Genomic DNA, 19450 nt, shown 5'->3' on the forward strand with positions numbered 1-19450 from the left:
TTCTGTCCCTCAGGCACAGCCCTCCCCAGCACTGCCACCTACCTTCTCAGTCATTCGACCCATGAAGATTGTGTCAGGGGATGCCTTTCCCTCTACTTTCTCTGCTTCTCCTACTCCGGCGACTGACTCACACTCGGACACATCCCTCTCTAACCTGCATCTTCCTATCTCCAACGCTCCGGACATCTTTGCCCCTGTCATCAGAATCGATCTGACGCCTACCTTCACGTGCAACTCTTGGTATGACTCCAACCTCGCTGCCCTGAAACACAAGTGCAGGGTGGCTGAGAGGAAGTGGAGGCCTTTGGGCGCATCCTCTGACAAACTGGATAGCCGTCTGCTGCAAAGGCTATACAGACTCTCTGTCCTGTCCAAGAGCATAGTCCACAACCAAGCCCATGTCTCTGTGGCCTCTAACAATACAGACAAACTCTTTAAAATCTGCAAGGAGCTGGCCAATCCTTCTGCAGTCTCTACCTCTCCCGTTCCCTCACAGGCTACCTGTACGGCTCTGGCTTCTCACTTCACATCTAAAACCCATGACGTCCTTGCTGTCCTCTTCCTCCCCTTTTACCTCTCCCAGCCCCCCTCTCCTACTCCTATCTCCTCTTTCTCTCTGACAACCCTGATGATGTTTCTAGACAAGTCCGATCTATGAAAGTGTCATCCAAAGAAGTACTACCTTGCTCCTCCAGAACCATCAAGGACCATATTGACACCCTCACTCCAACCTTGGCCAATTTCTGCAATCACTCCTTTTCCACTGGATTCTTCCCCTCCTTCTTAAAGCACTCCCTATGCCTCCCCTCCCCAAAAAGCCCTCTGCCATCCCTAACTGTCTGCAAACTATCGCCCGATCATGGGCGATGTTAGGGAGAATTCTCTGTTTAGGCTGAATTTCCTAACCTAGTGAGTCCCCCAGCAGCTTTGCTGGATTTCTGGAGTTTGTTTTTTTCCATCCTGCCAAGAGTGAGACTCTTTCCCTCCCACTCTTGGACATGAATGTGTGTAATTCCTTTGAATGTCAATGTGTTCTATGGGCTATGGGGTCTTTTACTCCGTAGGGTCTCATATGTTTTTCTATGTGTGTTACACCGCACCCTACGTGCCATAACACTGGGGTGTCCTAGCGGACCTCCACCATAGACTCCATACCCGGGGACTGACTACTGTCTCCCCAGGCATGTAAAGTCACCATTGGCTTTACTAGACCTAAATTTACTAACAGAACTAGTACAAACCATCTTATTGTGGACGTGCTAGTAGGGGTAATTCGATTACTCCTAGATCTGTTACTCGAGGGGGCACTGTCCCGTCCCCCCTCGTCAAATTTTGGCTGGTGGCAGTGGAAACTACTTGTTATGCTCGACCCCGAACATAACCCTATGGGATTTGTCCCATTGTTAGAGATTGATACTTTTCCTCGTTAATCTCTAACGTACCACCGGTCTACTTATCTTAAATAAGTTTATCGGATGGTATTTTCTGCCAGAACTCGGTTTTTAAAATGGCGTCTGTGTTCGTCTCTGTGACTCCTAAACCAAAGGTTGAGCCCTTTGTTCCACTTTTGGCGGGCCTCTGTACAGAGACCCTCCAAAGTGGTGCCATTCTGTCTGGGTTACCACAGGGGTGTGGGAGGGGGTTTAGGCACCCTGGACCTAGTTGCCTTGCCAACTCCGGTCGCACTCTGGTGTGATTGGCCCAAGTGGTGGGCCTCCCCGCTCACCACTTAGCGTGGGTTGATTGACAGCTAGGCTGAATGAATGGGGGTTTTCTGCATAAAAGGAGGGCTTTTGGGACTGGATCTTCAGAAGTCGCCACAGGACTTAAGAATCCGACGAGGGCAACGCTGTGCCGACCTGCACGACGACACTCCCGGTGGAGCCCTGCGGAACCGACTTACCACTTCCCGACGACAGAGGAGATCTCCCTGCCGGAGAGTCTCTTCCCCTGACTGGTGGGAACAACCAGTCCCCTTTGCTTTTTCTTTGCCTCAGGACGCAGTGGTCGAATTGCCCGTGCAGAGCACCTCGGCAACCGGACAGCCACTACCCCTGTACCGTGACCAAAAGGTGGTGCCTTGTGACGGAGCACTCCGCGGCTGGTCTCTTCCCTGGTGGTGCATCGGACTTCACTTTTCTTCGACGACGAGATCATCTCTACTCTTGGCAAAGACCCGACGTGCATCCACCACCAGGAACAACTGCCCCCGCCGGAGCTGCCTCTCCACAAACAAGGTACCGTGTCCGCCTGGCTTCCCTTTCGATCGGTTCGAGTGAGGTGTCTCAATCCTCTCCCTTCCGTTGGGTAGCCTCCAAGCTTTCTCACGTATTGTTCTGAACTGGTTCAATCTGCCGATAACAATTTGCTATAAAGAATCGAACGCATTTCCACTAAGAGACTTTTTGGGACATATCGCCTTGCCTCTCTCCGAGTGGGCCTGGCCTCTGAACTTTATGATCTATTGTGGTTCTTGCCTTCTTGCCTTGCATTTTTCCCGTGAAGTATTGAACTGTGTTGATTTTGTAACCTGCTTATTTTTCTCTCCCGTCCTAACTAATATCCGAGTGCCATCTAGGTTGAGGCATACAACTCTGTCTGTAAATAAGTGATGCTGGTAGAACCTAGACTTGTCGAAATATTGTTAGGGGGATTGATCGTTTCTTCTTCGTAGAGTAATTGTGATTGAAGTGTTTGCCGTGATAGTGCCATAGTGTTTTCCATAGATGTTCCGTTATAAATAAATACCTTAATATCTTTACACTGAGCCTCGTTGCGTGTTTGCTTGTCTTACTGTGAAGAATTGCCCTATATTGTATACTCCACATACTGCTTGACTCTTCTTGAGGGAAGTCTGACTGCTCAGCCACAGCTACCAAGTGAATCTGTGTGGTACAGACTGCTACCAAGTGGGTTTACTGCCAAACACCTGTAGTCCTAAATATTTTGCAGTGGTCCCAGAGGGAACTGCACAGGTTTCCGCCTAACACTGGTGTACAGTGGTGGGATTTGTATCGAGTATACAGTTTAGAGTGCTTTTCGACACTTTAGGATAACTAACCACGAAGATTAGCACTAAAAAAGCAACTTTCAAAAACATGTCTACGATGGAATCTTACAGTCAAGAATCCTTGTCAGGTGAAAATACTGAGTTTGCGAGCTCTCTGTAGGCAAGAGAATCTTTCTGTAAGAGGCAAGAAGTTAGAACTAATAGAGAGATTGCTGCCGAACCAAAGTCTGGGTACTGGTTCAGAGGAACCAAGTTCTCCAGCAACTGTAGATAACAGTGATGGTGTTGATCTAAATTGTAATTCTGATGATAGCGATGAAGAGGCAGATGAGGACGGAGAGGCTAACGAAACTGTCTCCCCTGCTCCTCTACCTGCCTTACCAGCTGTGCCTACGGGGCCCATACCAGGTCCCACATGTAACCCTGCTTATTTTGAACTTGAAAAAATGAAGGTCGAATTAGAATACAAACGGTTCTTGGCTCAATCTGAACGAAACCAAGAGCTTGAGTTCAGACGGATGAATGCCCAGGCTGAGCAGAAGCAAGCTGAGTTAAGACTCAGAGAAATAGAACTTAATCACGAGTTAGAGATGAAAAAGTTGTCGATAGAAAATGCTTCTCTCTCCTCTGGTTCCTCTAGGAGCTCCAGTCCCAAAAGACCCCGGATGCCGAAGGAATTAGTGGGTATGTATGAACCGAGATTGGATGTGTTGGATTGGTTAAAACTGTTTGAGTACAATCATGGGCTCCAGGACATCACCGGGAATGATTTACTTCCCTGGTTGTTCTCTAGGCTCCCTCCTGTTGCGTCTGATGTGGTAATGGAGTTGGGGGAGGCGGATAAGACGGATTACGAAAGTGTGAAACTAGCTTTGATAGCTAGATTCGGGAAGACCCCTTCCCAGTATCTTAAGAGGTTTAGAACCCTCAAAAAGCATGATAGTACCCCTTGGGCTACCTGGGTGAGTGAAGGGTTGAACAACTTAGAGGGATGGATTAAGGGTTACAAAGTGAACACTTATGAGGGTATGAAGAATCTTTTTATGTTGGAGTCTATTTATGATGCCTGTTCTCCTGAGCTCAGACAGCACTTGGCTGATTCGAAGGAATTGGATTCCCAGAAGCTAGCTAGGGCTGCTGACTTGTGGGTTGCCAACAGGGCTACTCACAAGGATTCTAGGACAACTCAGAAAAAGGATGAGGGAAAACAGCCTAAAAAAGACTCAAAAGAGAATTCAAATAACTCAAATTCCAAAGAGGGCCCCAAACAAAACCAGAAGGGTAAGCCACCGGGAAAACCACAGGAGCATAGCGTGTCTTCTGGTGCCAAACCGGAAGGAGGTCAGAACAAGCCACCATTCCAAAAAGCATTTGGTAAATGCTTTGTTTGTGGCTGGACTGACCACGTGAAAGGAGATCCCAGATGTAAGGGTAAACCTTCAGGGGTCCAGCTTGTCTCCTTAGCCTTCGCTCCAGAGGAGGAAGTCCAAATGGCAAGTGGAAACTTTCTACTGCTAGCTGACGAACCCATTGGAGTCTCAGCCAGCGTTTCTTTAGTATCTCTGGGGTTGTGGCAACAACAGAATTTAGATGTCTATAATTCTATCCCCGATAATACTAAAGAGTATTATAAGGACAGTGTCCAGGTGAATGGTCAGGAGACTCCTGCCATTAGGGACACTGGGGCCAGCATAACTGTGGTGGATAAATCATTTTTTCAGTCTGAGGATGTTGCTAAGGCACCCAAACGCCTCACCAAGTTAGCTGGAGGGCTTGTGCAGATGCTTCCCCAATTACCAGTTCTCATCCAGTGTAACGACATGACTGTGAAGATACCTGTCATCATACAGAGTGAGGTACCAGGACGCGTACTGTTGCGTAACGATTTGAAAACTCTCTGAGTTGTATCGCATACTCCCAGACCTCCTAGTAAACGGTTACAGGAGCTAACCAGACCCGCAAGAGAGAGGACCATGCGCGGTACTCTCCAGGAAATGATGAAGAAAGAGATCACTCCTGCTCCACTGGAATTGTCGGCAGCTGTCTCCAAGAAATCAGAAGCGAAAGGGAAACCTAAGACTTCTATCCCGAAACCAGCAGCCAGCATTTCAGTGCAGCCAACACGGACTTCCCCGCGGTTGTCCAAAGTTACACCCGTAACTCCACCTCCAGCTGAGGCTGAGAGGGAGGTACAACCCTGTGTGGTAGAATTAGACTCTGAGGAAGAGCTAATGGAAGGCCAGGAACTCATTGGAGATCTGGATCCTGTTGACCATCTTGAGCTGCAGTCTTTACTGGCAGAAGGTGGACCCAGCAGGGCAAACTTCAGTAAGGGACAGAGAGAATGTCCAACTCTGGAAGGTCTTCGCCACCAGGCAGAAGCTCAGGCTGAAGGGCAAGAGCCTGGGAAATACAGGTTGCACTGGGAAGATGGCCTCTTCTACAGTGAACCGACCGAGTCTGCACCTGGAGACTACAAACGTACCCCAAGAGAACAGACCACAGTTCTTGCAGTTAGCCCACGAGATTCATTTGGCTGGTCACTTGAGTTTCAAGAAGACTAAGGAAAGGCTCTCTCTCTACTTCTATTGGCCGAAGATGGGGGCCGAAGTAGAAAAACACTGCAGGAGCTGCCACACCTGCCAGACCTCTGGTAAGGTTGGCTCCAAGAATGTGGCACCTTTAGTGCCTCTCCCAGTTGTGGGAGTCCCGTTTGAGAGAGTAGGGATTGACATTGTTGGTCCCCTTGATCCTCCAACCTCCTCAGGCAACAGGTTTATACTTGTTGTAGTAGACCATGCTACTAGGTATCCTGAGGCAATTCCTATGAGGACTGTTACAGCTCTGGCTGTGGTAAGGCCCTCCTTGGTATTTTTACTAGGGTCGGGTTTCCTAAGGAAGTAATCTCTGAGAGGGGGTCAAACTTTATGTCCCACTACATGAAAGCCATGTGGAAAACCTGTGGAGTTACTTACAAGTTCTCAACAGCTTACCACCCACAAACCAATGGGTTGGTAGAACGGTTCAACCGAACCATGAAGAGCATGATAGGTGCTTTAGAGGAACCCCTTAAGCGTAAGTGGGACCTTCTACTGCCATGCCTTCTCTTTGCTTATAGAGAAGTCCCTCAGGAGGGAGTAGGTTACTCTCCCTTCGAACTACTCTATGGTCATCCCGTCAGAGGTCCATTGGCCCTGATTAAGGAGGGGTTGGAGAGTGCTCCTTCCCCCAAGCCAGTCAGAGTGACTGACTACGTGATAGGTCTCCGGAGGAGATTGTCGCACATGATGACGGAAGCAAGCAATAACTTGAAAGCTGGACAAGCATTGGTCAAGCACTGGCACGATCAAAAGGCTAACATGGTTGAGTTCGCTCAAGACCAGCTCGTTCTCGTTATGATCCCAACAAGGCAGAGAGCCTTGCAAGATAAGTGGATGGGACCCTTCAGAGTTGTGGGTAAACTCGGAGAGGTCAACTATCTGGTGGACTTGGGCAATCCCAAGGAGGCTCCGACAGTCTTTCACACCAACCGACTCAAAGGGTATGTCTCAAGACCCGATGTAGGAGCGTTGCTTCTAGCATCATCCGAGGAAGGAGAAGAGAGTGAAGCTCTTCCGGATCTCCTCAGAGGCTTACCTTTAGACGAAAAAATTGAAGGAGTAAATCTCTCCTCCAATCTGACACCCGAGCAACAGGAAGAGTGCAAATCCATGTTGAATCAGTTTGCCTCTCTGTTCTCGCTTTCGCCAGGCTTGACCCCTTGGGGCCAGCACGACATACTCACTGGTGACTGTCTGCCAGTCAAAAGCAGAGGATACAGAATGTCAGAAAACGTACAAACCCACATCAAAGGTGAGGTCAGCAAGATGCTTGATCTCGGGGTAATAGAGCCCTCTACTAGTCCATGGTCTAGCCCAGTTGTGTTAGTACCAAAGGCCGAATCTAAAGAGCTTAGATTCTGCGTGGATTATAGAGCTCTTAATGCAGTCACCAAGACTGATGCCCACCCTTTGCCAAGAACAGATGAGTTGGTGGATAAACTTGGCGCCGCCAAGTTCCTCAGCACATTTGACTTGACGTCAGGCTATTGGCAAATAGCTCTGACAGACCATGCCAAGGAGAAAACTGCATTTTCTACCCCCGTTGGCTTATACCAGTTTAAGGTAATGCCTTTTGGATTGAAGAATGCACCTGCTACGTTTCAACGGATGGTAAACCAGGTTCTGAATGGGATGGAGGACTTCTGCATGGCATACTTGGATGACATCGCAGTGTTCAGCAATTCCTGGGAAGAACATGTAACCCACCTGAGAGATGTTTTGCAGGCTCTTGGACGAGCCAATCTGACCATAAAGGCGAGTAAATGCCAAATTGGACAGAGTAAGGTAGTCTATCTTGGGCATGAGGTAGGAGGTGGAGAAATAAGGCCTTTGCTCAGTAAGATTGAAGCTGTGCAAAATTGGACAACACCTACTACTCAAACTTAAGTGAGAGCCTTCCTAGGCCTCACTGGGTATTACAGGAATTTCATAGAGAACCATGGGACCATAGCTTCTCCACTGAATGTCATCTCCTCGCCCAAATTTCCTAAAAAGGTTAAATGGAACGAGGAGTGCAATCAGGCTTTTGAAAACCTGAAAAAGGCTCTTTGCCAAGCCCGAGTACTCAGAGCTCCTGATTACCGCCAACACTTCATTGTGCAGACAGATGCTTCAAATGTAGGGATAGGTGCCGTACTCAGTCAACTGGATGGGAAAGGTAGGGAGCACCCCGTTTGCTTCATCAGCCGCAAGCTGAAGGATCCTGAAACAAGGTGGGCAACAATCGAAAGAGAGTGCTTTGCTATCGTGTGGGCTCTGAAGAAGTTTAGGCCGTACTCGTATGGTTCTACTTTTGTCATTCAGACTGACCACCAACCCTTGAGATGGTTAATGCAAATGAAAGGGGAAAACCCAAAACTATTGAGATGGTCGATCTGCCTGCAAGGGTTTGATTTCACCATTGAGCACAGGTCAGGATGTCACCACCAAAATGCCGATGGTCTCTCTAGGATGTGTGTCATCGACTAGAGGTATGAGATTCATCCAGGAGTGGATTAAATCCTCCTGTCCCTTAGTCTGGTGGGGCGAGTGTAAGGGAGAATTCTCTGTTTAGGCTGAATTTCCTAACCTAGTGAGTCCCCCAGCAGCTTTGCTGGATTTCTGGAGTTTGTTTTTTTCCATCCTGCCAAGAGTGAGACTCTTTCCCTCCCACTCTTGGACATGAATGTGTGTAATTCCTTTGAATGTCAATGTGTTCTATGGGCTATGGGGTCTTTTACTCCATAGGGTCTAATATGTTTTTCTATGTGTGTTACACCGCACCCTACGTGCCATAACACTGGGGAGTCCTAGCGGACCTCCACCATAGACTCCATACCCGGGGACTGACTACTGTCTCCCCGGGCATGTAAAGTCACCATTGGCTTTACTAGACCTAAATTTACTAACAGAACTAGTACAAACCATCTTATTGTGGACGTGCTAGTAGGGGTAATTCGATTGCTCCTAGATCTGTTACTCGAGGGGGCACTGCATCCACCACCAGGAACAACTGCCCCCGCCGGAGCTGCCTCTCCACAAACAAGGTACCGTGTCCGCCTGGCTTCCCTTTCGATCGGTTCAAGTGAGGTGTCTCAATCCTCTCCTTTCCGTTGGGTCGCCTCCAAGCTTTCTCACGTATTGTTCTGAACTGGTTCAATCTGCCGATAACAATTTGCTATAAAGACTCGAAGGCATTTCCACTAAGAGACTTTTTGGGACATATCGCCTTGCCTCTCTCCGAGTGGGCCTGGCCTCTGAACTTTATGATCTATTGTGGTTCTTGCCTTCTTGCCTTGCATTTTTCCCGTGAAGTATTGAACTGTGTTGATTTCGTAACCTGCTTATTTTTCTCTCCCGTCCTAACTAATATCCGAGTGCCATCTAAGTTGAGGCATACACCTCTGTCTGTAAATAAGTGATGCTGGTAGAACCTAGACTTGTCGAAATATTGTTAGGGGGATTGATCGTTTCTTCTTCGTAGAGTAATTGTGATTGAAGTGTTTGCCGTGATAGTGCCATAGTGTTTTCCATAGATGTTCCGTTATAAATAAATACCTTAATAGCTTTACACTGAGCCTCGTTGCGTGTTTGCTTGTCTTACTGTGAAGAATTGCCCTATATTGTATACTCCACATACTGCTTGACTCTTCTTGAGGGAAGTCTAACTGCTCAGCCACAGCTACCAAGTGAATCTGTGTGGTACAGACTGCTACCAAGTGGGTTTACTGCCAAACACCTGTAGTCCTAAATCTTTTGCAGTGGTCCCAGAGGGAACTGCACAGGTTTCCGCCTAACAGGCGATATCACTCTTTTCCTGTGAAAACTGTGAAAAAGCTAGCAATCTCCCAGTTTACACTCCACACTGAATCTGTAGGTTGTCTCCATTGCCGTAAATCGGGCTTCAGAGCAGCCAGAGGCCCGGAAACTGCTCTCCTGAACACTCGTGAAGATCTACTCTCTAATCTTGATTCCAGCCTTCCTTCTGTCCTCATCCTCCTTGACCTTTCCTCTGCTTTTGACACAGTCAGTCACGCCATCCTGATAAATCCACTCCGTGAGAACCCGGGCTTCATGGGTCGGGTCCTGGAGGCGTTGACCTCCTTCCTCCTGGACCGACCCTCCCAGGTCCATCTTGGATCCCTTCTCTCCGCCACCTCTCTTTTCACATGTGTTGTTCCCCAGGGCGCTATCCTCTCACCCTGGCTCTTCAATGTCTACTTGGCCCCTTTGGCCCACCTGATATCTACCTTCTCCTCTAACTTTCAGTGTTATGCTGGCACTCAGCTCTCTTTCAGGCTCCCCTCAGCCTCCTCTCCTCTCTTTCTCATTCCTAACTCTCTATCCATGATTCAGAATGGGTGTGCCTTCTATGATCTCTGCCTTAATGCCAGTAAGACAGATATCCTACTCATTGGGATCCCTGCACCTGCTTTCCCTCTCTCACTCTGGCAGCCCTCCTTGGGCTCTCTTCCTTCACCTTCCTATGAGGCAAAAAAAAGTAGTGTCATCTTTGATTCCACTCTCTCCTTCTCTCCTCACATCACTGACCTTGCCGAGAAGATCCACCACCAGCTTCACCTCCTCAGAGGATTTCTTCCTTTTCTTACTTTCCCAGAGAAGCTCACTGTCTCCAGAGCCCTAGTTCACTCTAGAATGGACTACTGCATAGCCTCTTTCTCAATATGCATTCCTCTACTCTTCCCCCTTCTGCAACCATTCCAGAAAAGGACTGCAAGACTTATACTTGGCCTCAAGCGCAGGGACCGTATCTCTCCAGCCCTTAAAACTCTTGAATGGCCCACCGGTGGCTGTAAGGATCAAATTTAAGACCCTCTTCATCGTCCACAAGGCTTTCTGGGGTCGAGGCCAGCACCAAATCCTGCCAATTGCTCAGCTGCCTCCAACTCTCTGAGGGTCAGACGCTTCTCCAGGAAGAAAGTGGAGGGTAGATCTCTCTCCTCTAGAGGTACCTCTCTCTGGAATGGCCTCCCTGGGCCCTCTCAACCCTGAAGATTCGAAAGTTGCTGAAGACCTTCCTTTTCTCCTCGGATTTCTCTCTCCCCCGCTGGCGTACCTGCCTTCAGCGCTGTCTGATTGCTTGGCTACCCACAGAGTCTCATAGGTACTGGGCTCCTCCATGATAAGTCTCCCCTCCGCTGCCTCTGGGTCTACCACGCACTTAGGCGCTGTAACTGTAATCTCTACAGCCCCTTGCATCCTTGCACTTACCCAGAGCTGCACTTCCCTCGCTGCACTCACTCAGAGCATTGCTGCCATGATTGCACTTCCCCTTCCCTTTCCCTGGAACTTGCCCCCTCTGCCTTCCCCCTGCACATTTGCGATGTTGCACGTGCACAATCAGAATGACACAAGGCCAAGTAAGATGGTTTGTCTTGTCCTCTCTCTGTCTTCCCTCCTTGTCACACCTAGAAACACTGTGTACAGGCGCGTTATAAATGACATCTATCCTATATCATATCATATCAACATATCTGCTCCTGGAGGGTGGATCATCTTACTAAACTGGTGTCACTTAGTGAAGCAGAAGGTCGGCATGGTCAATAGTAGAAGGAAGAGCAGGGTTACTTAACCTGTTCTTACCACATCTGCGGCTGAATGCTAGATTAGCTTACACTGATAGACATGGTCAGCAGTGGATGGTAGCCGGAACAGGGGAAGAGCACTGTCATATGAAAAGATGGTGCAAGGCAACTTAAGTAAGGAAAGAAATGGATATGGTTAAAAAAGAGCACCAAAAAAGAGGCACAAAAAGATTATCAGTTATTAGCAGGTGGATGGGACAGAGGTCATGTGACCTGGATTCACTTGCAACAGCTGACCGACTGCCCCTTGTCTTTGTCCCCCTGTGTCACCTGCTTTGTATCTAGCCTCACGACTCTGACAGTCCCTTCTACTGCTTGCATATGATGCCATCCTTCCCAGTAGCACCATTGTATTAGCAAACTGTCCTTCTTCACTGCAGAACTACAACCCATGTCAAACCTTTGTATGTGGGATTTGACCATCACAGTGAAATGAGACAAAATTGGCACAGTGTCTGGAAGAAGAATGGACATTGGAGTCTGAATTGTTGTTTAAGGAGGATAATATATCTGGGTTTTGGGGAGTGTGGAGTCGGGCAATATGATTAAACCTGCTTATTACTTTACTTTACATCCACATCCCCTTGCTCATCTAACTCCATCTTTTATGGGGGAATATTCCTGAAGCGCCTGTTTTCTGGTCTCAACCAGAACCTTACCCCAAGCCAGACTTGGTCCCTTTGGCAAATACCGCTACCCCCCTCCCCACCACCCAGGCTAGCTGGATAGGGAGGGGTGTGCCACCTACAAAATAAAATTGATGTTAACAGTAGATGGGCAACAACATGAGTTCTTACCTTACTTGAATGGGACATAGGCACCAAGGTGGATTTTTAGGGAGAAATCGTCTTTATTTATTTATTTATTTATTTATTTATTTATTTAACAAACACTGCTTACACCTTTTATTAAACCTTCATAGAGTAGTCCTTACTAATTACCTTATACATATCCGCTGGTGTGAGTTCCTCCTAAATAGGGATCTGCCGTGTTATCTCTCCCATCCATGGAGGGGTCAGAGGGAGACCCATAGGGTGAGACTGATGTAACAAACTACTGTCCTAACACTTGCTACCACTTATGCATTCATGAGCCCAAACGATGTCCTCCTTCAGTGACCCACCCCCTATGCAATCTCAGGCAGCCTGCCATTCATCGCATCTGTCTCATGCCAGGGTCCTATTCTCATCTAAACTTTTATACAAAATCTTTAACACTCCATTATCCCCAAAACATACTTATAACTCTAACAAACACTGTATGCAAATATAACCACAACTCTATGTACAATCCACTATAACCCCACAACTCACCCCAACTCTTCATGTACTTACCCTCACCACCTCTCTATTTCCCAAACTCAACGTTGTTATGTTTGAACAGCTCGCTTCCTTTCCTGTCTGTAATTAAAAAAAAACGTTACCTCTGACTTCTTTCTTTTTCACTTTCCTTCTCTTGATCTATTTACCCTCACGTAAACCTGGATTTCTCCTTCTGACTCTGCCACCCTTGCTTCCCTCCAAGACCCTGCCTGCACTTTCATCCACTCTCCCCACCCTACTGGCAGGAGGGGTGGTGTAGGGCTATTTTCATCAAACAAATTTCCTATCTCGCCTACTCCTCTATCTCCCACCGATTCTCCCTCTTTTGAGAACACTATCTCCACTCTCACCACTCCCGATAACATTCACATTATCTTTCTATATCGGCCACCTGGCACTCTAGGTCAATTCTTCCATCAACTATCTCAACTAGATGACACCTCATTGACACCAGTGACTTTACTCTCCCCTCCTTCTCTGCTGCTTTGTCCTGAGAGTTTAGTACTCTTCTTCACCACTCACTTCGATCCACTCGCTCTTTTGTATAAACGCTCTCACCACCCATGTTAAAGGTAAGTCGATCAACCTTATTCTCATCTCCTCTCACCTCTCTACTACTAATATTGTCACTTTTCCTTCTCTTTCTGACCCCTCTATCATTTTCGCCTTAATATCGACGCATTCTCTTCATCTACTCGTAATATCATTAAGCACAAGAGTCTCTCCTCCAAACTCCCTGACTACTTATCTGACCCATCAACCGAGGAAGCGTTCACAAACTTCAAAATGGCTCTACATGCTCCCTTCTCTGTGCACCTCCCTCTCACCACATTACCTCCAAATAAAACCTGTCCCCACCAAGGCTCTGGATTATACATCACATCTGTACACTGAAAACTATGATGCGATCACAGCTTTGCACTTGACAAAGGTCCTGACCCTCCTCGGACCTCCAACTCTAACTGACTGCTTTTTAAAATCTTCTCCACTGCTCTTGACTCTGCCAAACTCAGCTTAAGACTCTCTCTCATTTCCTCTCAATCCTCCCGTTTTAGGCGCCTCCAATAATCTCTTAACTTTATGTTATCACCTCCCAAATCATCCTCCATCTCTTCAACTTTTTCAGCAAATGATCTTGCTCTTTACTTTGCTTCTAAAATGTCCAGTTTTCTCAACACCCTCACCGCTTATCTTCTAACTCCTCCTCCCACTCACTTCTCTTCAACTCTCTCACTTGTCTCTCCAGCTACTTTGTCATCCTTTACCCCCACTAACCCTGAAGAGATTACTGCCCTGCTCCTCTGGGCCAACCCTTCTTGTTCCCCTGCCAAACCACTGTCCCCGCACATCACTAAGCTCATTGTTCCCAGTGTCGCTTCACTTCTGTCTTCCCTCTGCATCTCCTCCCTTGACAATGCAACCTTTCTGGAATTGTTCACGTTAGCTACTGTAATCCTCTTCGTCAAGCAAGCTGGTCTAGATCTCAACTGTCCTTCCAACTTTCATTCTGCTTCTCTCCTACCAAACTATTCTAAAATCCTTGAACATGTGATTTTATACTGAATCATCACTGAGTTCCTTGATAGTTACAATCTGGCTTCTGACCTCTACATTCTACCAAAACAGCCCTCCTCAATGTCAGCAATCTCATCTGCACCACTCATCATGCTCACCACTCATCCATTCTTATTCTTCTAGACCTCACCACTGCTTTTGACACTGTCCACAATTTTGATCTTCTTTCAAAATTATACACTTGGGCATCCAAAACAATGTTCTCACCTGGTTCGATTAGTACCTCACCCAAGGCACCTTCAAGTGTCCTGGAATAACCTTTCCTCACCTCTTACAGCCATAAGGTTTGTGTTCCTCAAGGTTCAGCCCTGGGTCCAATTCTTTTCACTCTTTATACCTCTGCTCTTGGCACCCTCGTTTCCTCTTATGGCTGTGCCAATCAGCTCTTTGCTGATGGCACACAGAACTTCTTCGCCTTTCCCTCCTAATCCGATGACCCGCTATCAAAGGTTTCAAGCTACCTCTCTGCTATCAATTATTGGATGGGGTCTCATTCACTCATGCTCAACTAATCCCAGCCTGAAGTAGTCTATTTCCCTTTCAAATTTACTATCTCTTCATCTCCCCAACTTCTCTAGGCTCCTGACTTCCTGCCCTACTTTACTTCAGGTCGTAGCATCTGGGTTTCCTTTGACCCATCTCAAAACTTCTCCCTCTCTTCATCTCCACATCTGCCACTGTTGCCATACTTAGCCTACTGAATATCAGAAAGATCTGTCATCTTCCTCCTTTCTTTACTTGTAAACATCTTATCTCCTCCTTAGTCCTTTGTAGAACTGAATACTCTGCCAGTGTACTGTTTGGACTCCCCACCTATGTGTTTTCTCCCTTAGACAAAGTACTCAACTTTTGGCCACCATTCGTGCCCTGTGTGCTCCCTCTTGTTTGTGCTCTCTCCCTCTCCTCACACCGCGTATCTGGAATTACCTTCCTCTACCTCTACGATGTACTTCATCTCTATCTAAGTTCTCACCTCAAAGCTCTCCTCCTTTCTGAAGAATCAGTTTCCTAACGCCCCTCAACGCCATATCACCCTGCTTCCCCAACTTCCATTCCTACTCACTTTTGTCCCCCTCTATGCATTATATAGCACTTCTTCACGTTTACGTTCCTATGACAGGGTTGTCTTGTACTCATCCCTGGTTTAGTTGTCACCTTCCCCTGCAACGTTTGATCATCAATTCATATTCGTTCACTCATTGTAAAGGACTCACGTTCTTCTACAAATGTGCTGTAAACATGTTTGTGCCAAAAATGGCTTATGTGTTGATCTTTCAAATGAAAAAAAACCTAACTATAAACATGCATTTACACATATGCAAATAACCTGCAAGGACATACACACACCTATATTAAATTATACAACAAGAGGGCTGGCTGTTGCAATCAGCCACTCCTTCTCAGTACCTTATTTGCTATGTCTCTGTGGCTGGCGTGGGGTCTGTCACCATGATGATATTAAGGGCCTGCTTGCCTCTTTACCGAGTTTGTTTCTTCTGGGGTGGCGCCATTCACTATGTGGGAACACGCGAACTCACTGCTTCTGGTCCATGCTTGGCTGATTGTCCTTAGGTGCCCCCATGTCCAGTGGGGGCCCACCATCCTCACATCTGCTTCCTGTGGCACAAACCAGTCGTTCCAATGGCCCTCATGTCCTGCGGGGCTACCAACAACACCAGTGTGAATCTGCTGCGGCATCTTGGATGTCACCGCTGTGCCTGAGGAGGTGGATGCGGATCGGGTGTTGGTGGGGTGCACCAGGACGCTAAGACAGGGTGATGGCAAGAAGAAACAGGCACCGCTCTGCTGGCAGCCTTCTGGTATAAGAACATTTGATCCTGCCTTCTGCTACTGCCGAACACCTACTGTGCAAACGCATATAGAACCCAACAGCCAGGCAAAGGGGTCTCCCAAGATGTGAAAACTAGAAGCAGAGGTGCTCACTGAGGAGCCCAAAAAGGATGAGGGGAGAGTGAAGGCAGCGATGGGTGAGTACCCAGTTAAGGATCCCTGAATTGAAGAGCTTAAACCTGAGAGACTTTTGTTTGACACCCACTGAATTTTGGTTTGAACTCAGAGTCATTAATTTTTATGAACCACAGAGGCTTGTGTTTGAGTCTAAAATTGTTTATTTGATCGTCAGAGACTTTCTTTGAACATAGACACATTTGGTTGCCCTTCGAGACTCTGAATCAAGGATAAACACGTCTATATGTTATTGGGGAGTACACTCAAAGCTCTGACACCATGAATCAAGCTTTTGAACATTTCTAGCAGTGTTTTTTCATATCCAACATATATTACACCGCATCATTATTGACTGTGATGAGAAAAGGGGATTAAGTGGTAATGAGGGAAATGGTGGAAATGGAGAAAGTAGAAGGGGAAATGTTAAGAATGTGAGATTGGAAGAACCAAGAAATTACATTTGATGAAACAGAAGATAGAGAGAGTCAAAATTGGAGTAGGGGGGACATTGGTATAGAGGAGAATGAGCACGAGAAAAAAAGTGAGTTTGCCTTCTCAAGACCTGCATATTTTCTTTCGCTGAGTCACCAGGTTATCTGGATAGAAGATCATTTTCTGAGATAGATGTGGAGCTGCAATGTATTATCAGGCCTGTATTTAGATGTTTTATGGTGGAAGCACTGAGATTAATTTTGCAACTCTGGGCAAAATGAAAAACAGCATAAGACACATTTACAATGTACAGATAATGAAACAGAACATTGACCATATGAAGTTATGAAAATTACGTAAAAATAGAAAATAAATAAATTAAGGTCCCACTAAATGTTGAGAAGACAAACATCCCGATCTTATACACGTAACCTTAATAATCTATTTTTCTCTACTGTGCAGGATGTAACCCAAAATTGTGCAAAAGCATGTTCAATACGTGTGATCTAGGCTACGAGATGATTTTGTCAATTAGTTCTGAAAACTGCTGCATGACCATCGAATGTCGTAAGTACTTTTTACCCATAATCACAATGTACACTGACACATAAGTTTGCCTTGCAAAAACCTTTAATATGGTAAAATGAGTGTGCCCAGTAGATTACAAGCAGAGATTTGGTTTACCAACATATATAAGATACATCATTGTCTTTGTGCTGCAACCTAAACATCTCATATTGTAAAAAAATAAATAAATAAAAATTACACACAATAATAGGACAGGAGGAACCATGATTAGGATCTTCCTTCCTTGCTGCATCACCCAATTCCTTGGCTGGTGCTCTACTATCCACATGCTCACCACAATATCTGTTGGCATTTAGAGTCGCTCTTTCCCCCTCCCTTTATTCATGTATCTGTACATTATCTGTCTAAGTGATGTGATGTCACATGATGTCACTGCTCACTTTCACCTAATTCCTCTGCCTCACCTACTACCTCTGACAGCCAAGCACTGAGACTAAGTAGTGAAGAAGCTGGGCTGGGCCCTATATCCCTGTGACTAAGAAACCTAAGAGACCATCTCATATCTGGTGCAGCCTGACCATGACATGGCCTAGGCATATAGTATGCCTCATCCGAATCAGTGCAAGACCCTTGATGCATATACTTTGTGCCACGTGATCTTGCGCTACAGTTCTGGATTTCAAAATGGACATGTCACACCTAATCAGTGCGAAATATCTATTGTGCAACCGAGCAACCGACAGACGGAGGAGGAGGCACATAAGTGGGGGGAGGGAAGGAAGTGATTCGGTCAAGGAGGGGGCAAACATACAGGGCAGTGGAGGGGGAGAGTTGTGAAGGAAGTGGCAGAGGTTACGGAGGTGCCCCCTAGATAATGAAAGAGGGGGGCCTGGGAAGACGAGGAGCGGGCGAAAGAAGGGCGAGGGGCAGGGTTCTAGGTGTGTCAGAGCGGGAAGGGATGCTGGGTGAGTGGGGACAGTGAAAAAGAGATCATTTTCTGATCCCCCACAATGGGAGTTATTAAAAGAATCTTTTCAAATTCATCCCATTCAACCATTCTGGCACTTTATCACATTCTGATTTCGACCAATTGAGGTAATAGATGGCAGAAGGACTAAAGAAAATACCCAGTGTTATGAGCGAGTGCTGAATTTCTTTCATGTTTTCCCCAATAGCGAAAAAGAAACTTCTGCATGGTGCTTATCTCTGTGCTAATGGTTTCATGCATTGTGCCATACTGCAAAATTGAGAGTAATGCAGGATGAAGTAGCCCACAAGATCCAACTATCAAACAAAGAAAGCGGTCCTGTTGGGGGGCGCAATCAGTTGGGTTAAAATGCGCTCCAAGGACCGCAGTTACATTTTTCCATGAAGTATCACATTGAGTGGAGCATTCTAAAATTGGTGTCTCAATAATCAGGACAACTTGGAATTTTCATCTCAGCTAGATAGAAATCATACATCTGAGGGTCAAATCTGCACTTTGCAAGAGACAGCAGGTCGGAAGTCAGAAAACCGCAATACTGGTTGCTGCACTTTGCAGGAATTTTACACATGACTCTATATGAGGGCACCCAATCCATTATCAGAATAGAACACCTGCCCTTCATAAAATACAAAACGCTGACACCACAAGGCCTTACCTAAATATTAATTAAAAAACAGAGAATTGGCTGAGTGGGTTTAACCCAGCTTTGATAATTGCTTCCATCTAATGCGTCCCTGTCATGAACCCTTATTTTATATATTTTAATTGTATTTTATGGGCTTCATTACAAGTTTAGCAGTGCAGGGAAAAAGTGGCAAAATGTCTGCCATTTTGAGAGTGCACAGGACTCCCAATGGAGTTTTGATGGCTTTACCGCAGACAGAATTATTCCATGTTAAATCTGTCAATTTTCAGAGGGAAAAGTAGTAGATTCAGCTCCAACTTCTTGATGGAGGTAAATTCATCACTTTACCTCCAACAATCAGAGGATTTACTGCATGATAATTCCAACAGTGGTAAATCTGCCCGAAATCCCAAAATGGCCAATTATTGCCACTTGGAATCCTGTGGAAACTCTATGGGGCCAAGAGGTGGCAAAGGTAATTCTGTTTGGTTGAATTTTGAAGGTTTTACCATCAAAATACTGCCAACCTTGTAATGAGGCCCCAACTCAGAACAGTTTACACTAAATAAAATAAAACATTACACACTCATTATAATTTTTGGTCATGTGAGTTCACCTTAAAATTAAATTGAGATGTTTATAAAGAGATTGTACAGAAATTAATTAAATTTATATATGCAAATGAAAGCGAATCAAGACCGCAAAGTCTTGTTCACTTATTCACTTATGTAAGCTCCACTCCCATCAACAGACGAAAATCCAAAATGTCCAGCAACAATTGCTCACCAGAACATTTCACTCAGAGGGATCCAACAGA

General features: G+C 46.2%; 1 protein-coding gene across 6 annotated transcripts in view; it reads left to right on the top strand.

Moving 5' to 3' along the window:
* Positions 1–19450, top strand: part of LOC138503901 (mucin-5B-like) — a 456236-nt gene that overhangs the window by 169326 nt on the left and 267460 nt on the right. For 4 of the 6 annotated variants that reach the window (XM_069623984.1, XM_069623983.1, XM_069623988.1 and 1 more), the window contains one exon: positions 16955–17059. The exons of the other annotated variants lie outside the window; for them this stretch is intronic. In XM_069623984.1, the coding sequence (XP_069480085.1) occupies positions 16981–17059 (79 nt within the window). In that variant the 5' untranslated portion in view covers positions 16955–16980. The remainder of the gene's footprint in view (positions 1–16954; positions 17060–19450) is intronic. 6 annotated transcript variants of the gene reach the window in all.

The sequence above is a fragment of the Ambystoma mexicanum genome, chromosome 11 (genome assembly GCF_040938575.1).
Source record: "Ambystoma mexicanum isolate Mex_15411 chromosome 11, UKY_AmexF1_1, whole genome shotgun sequence".
Classification (NCBI taxonomy): domain Eukaryota; kingdom Metazoa; phylum Chordata; class Amphibia; order Caudata; family Ambystomatidae; genus Ambystoma; species Ambystoma mexicanum.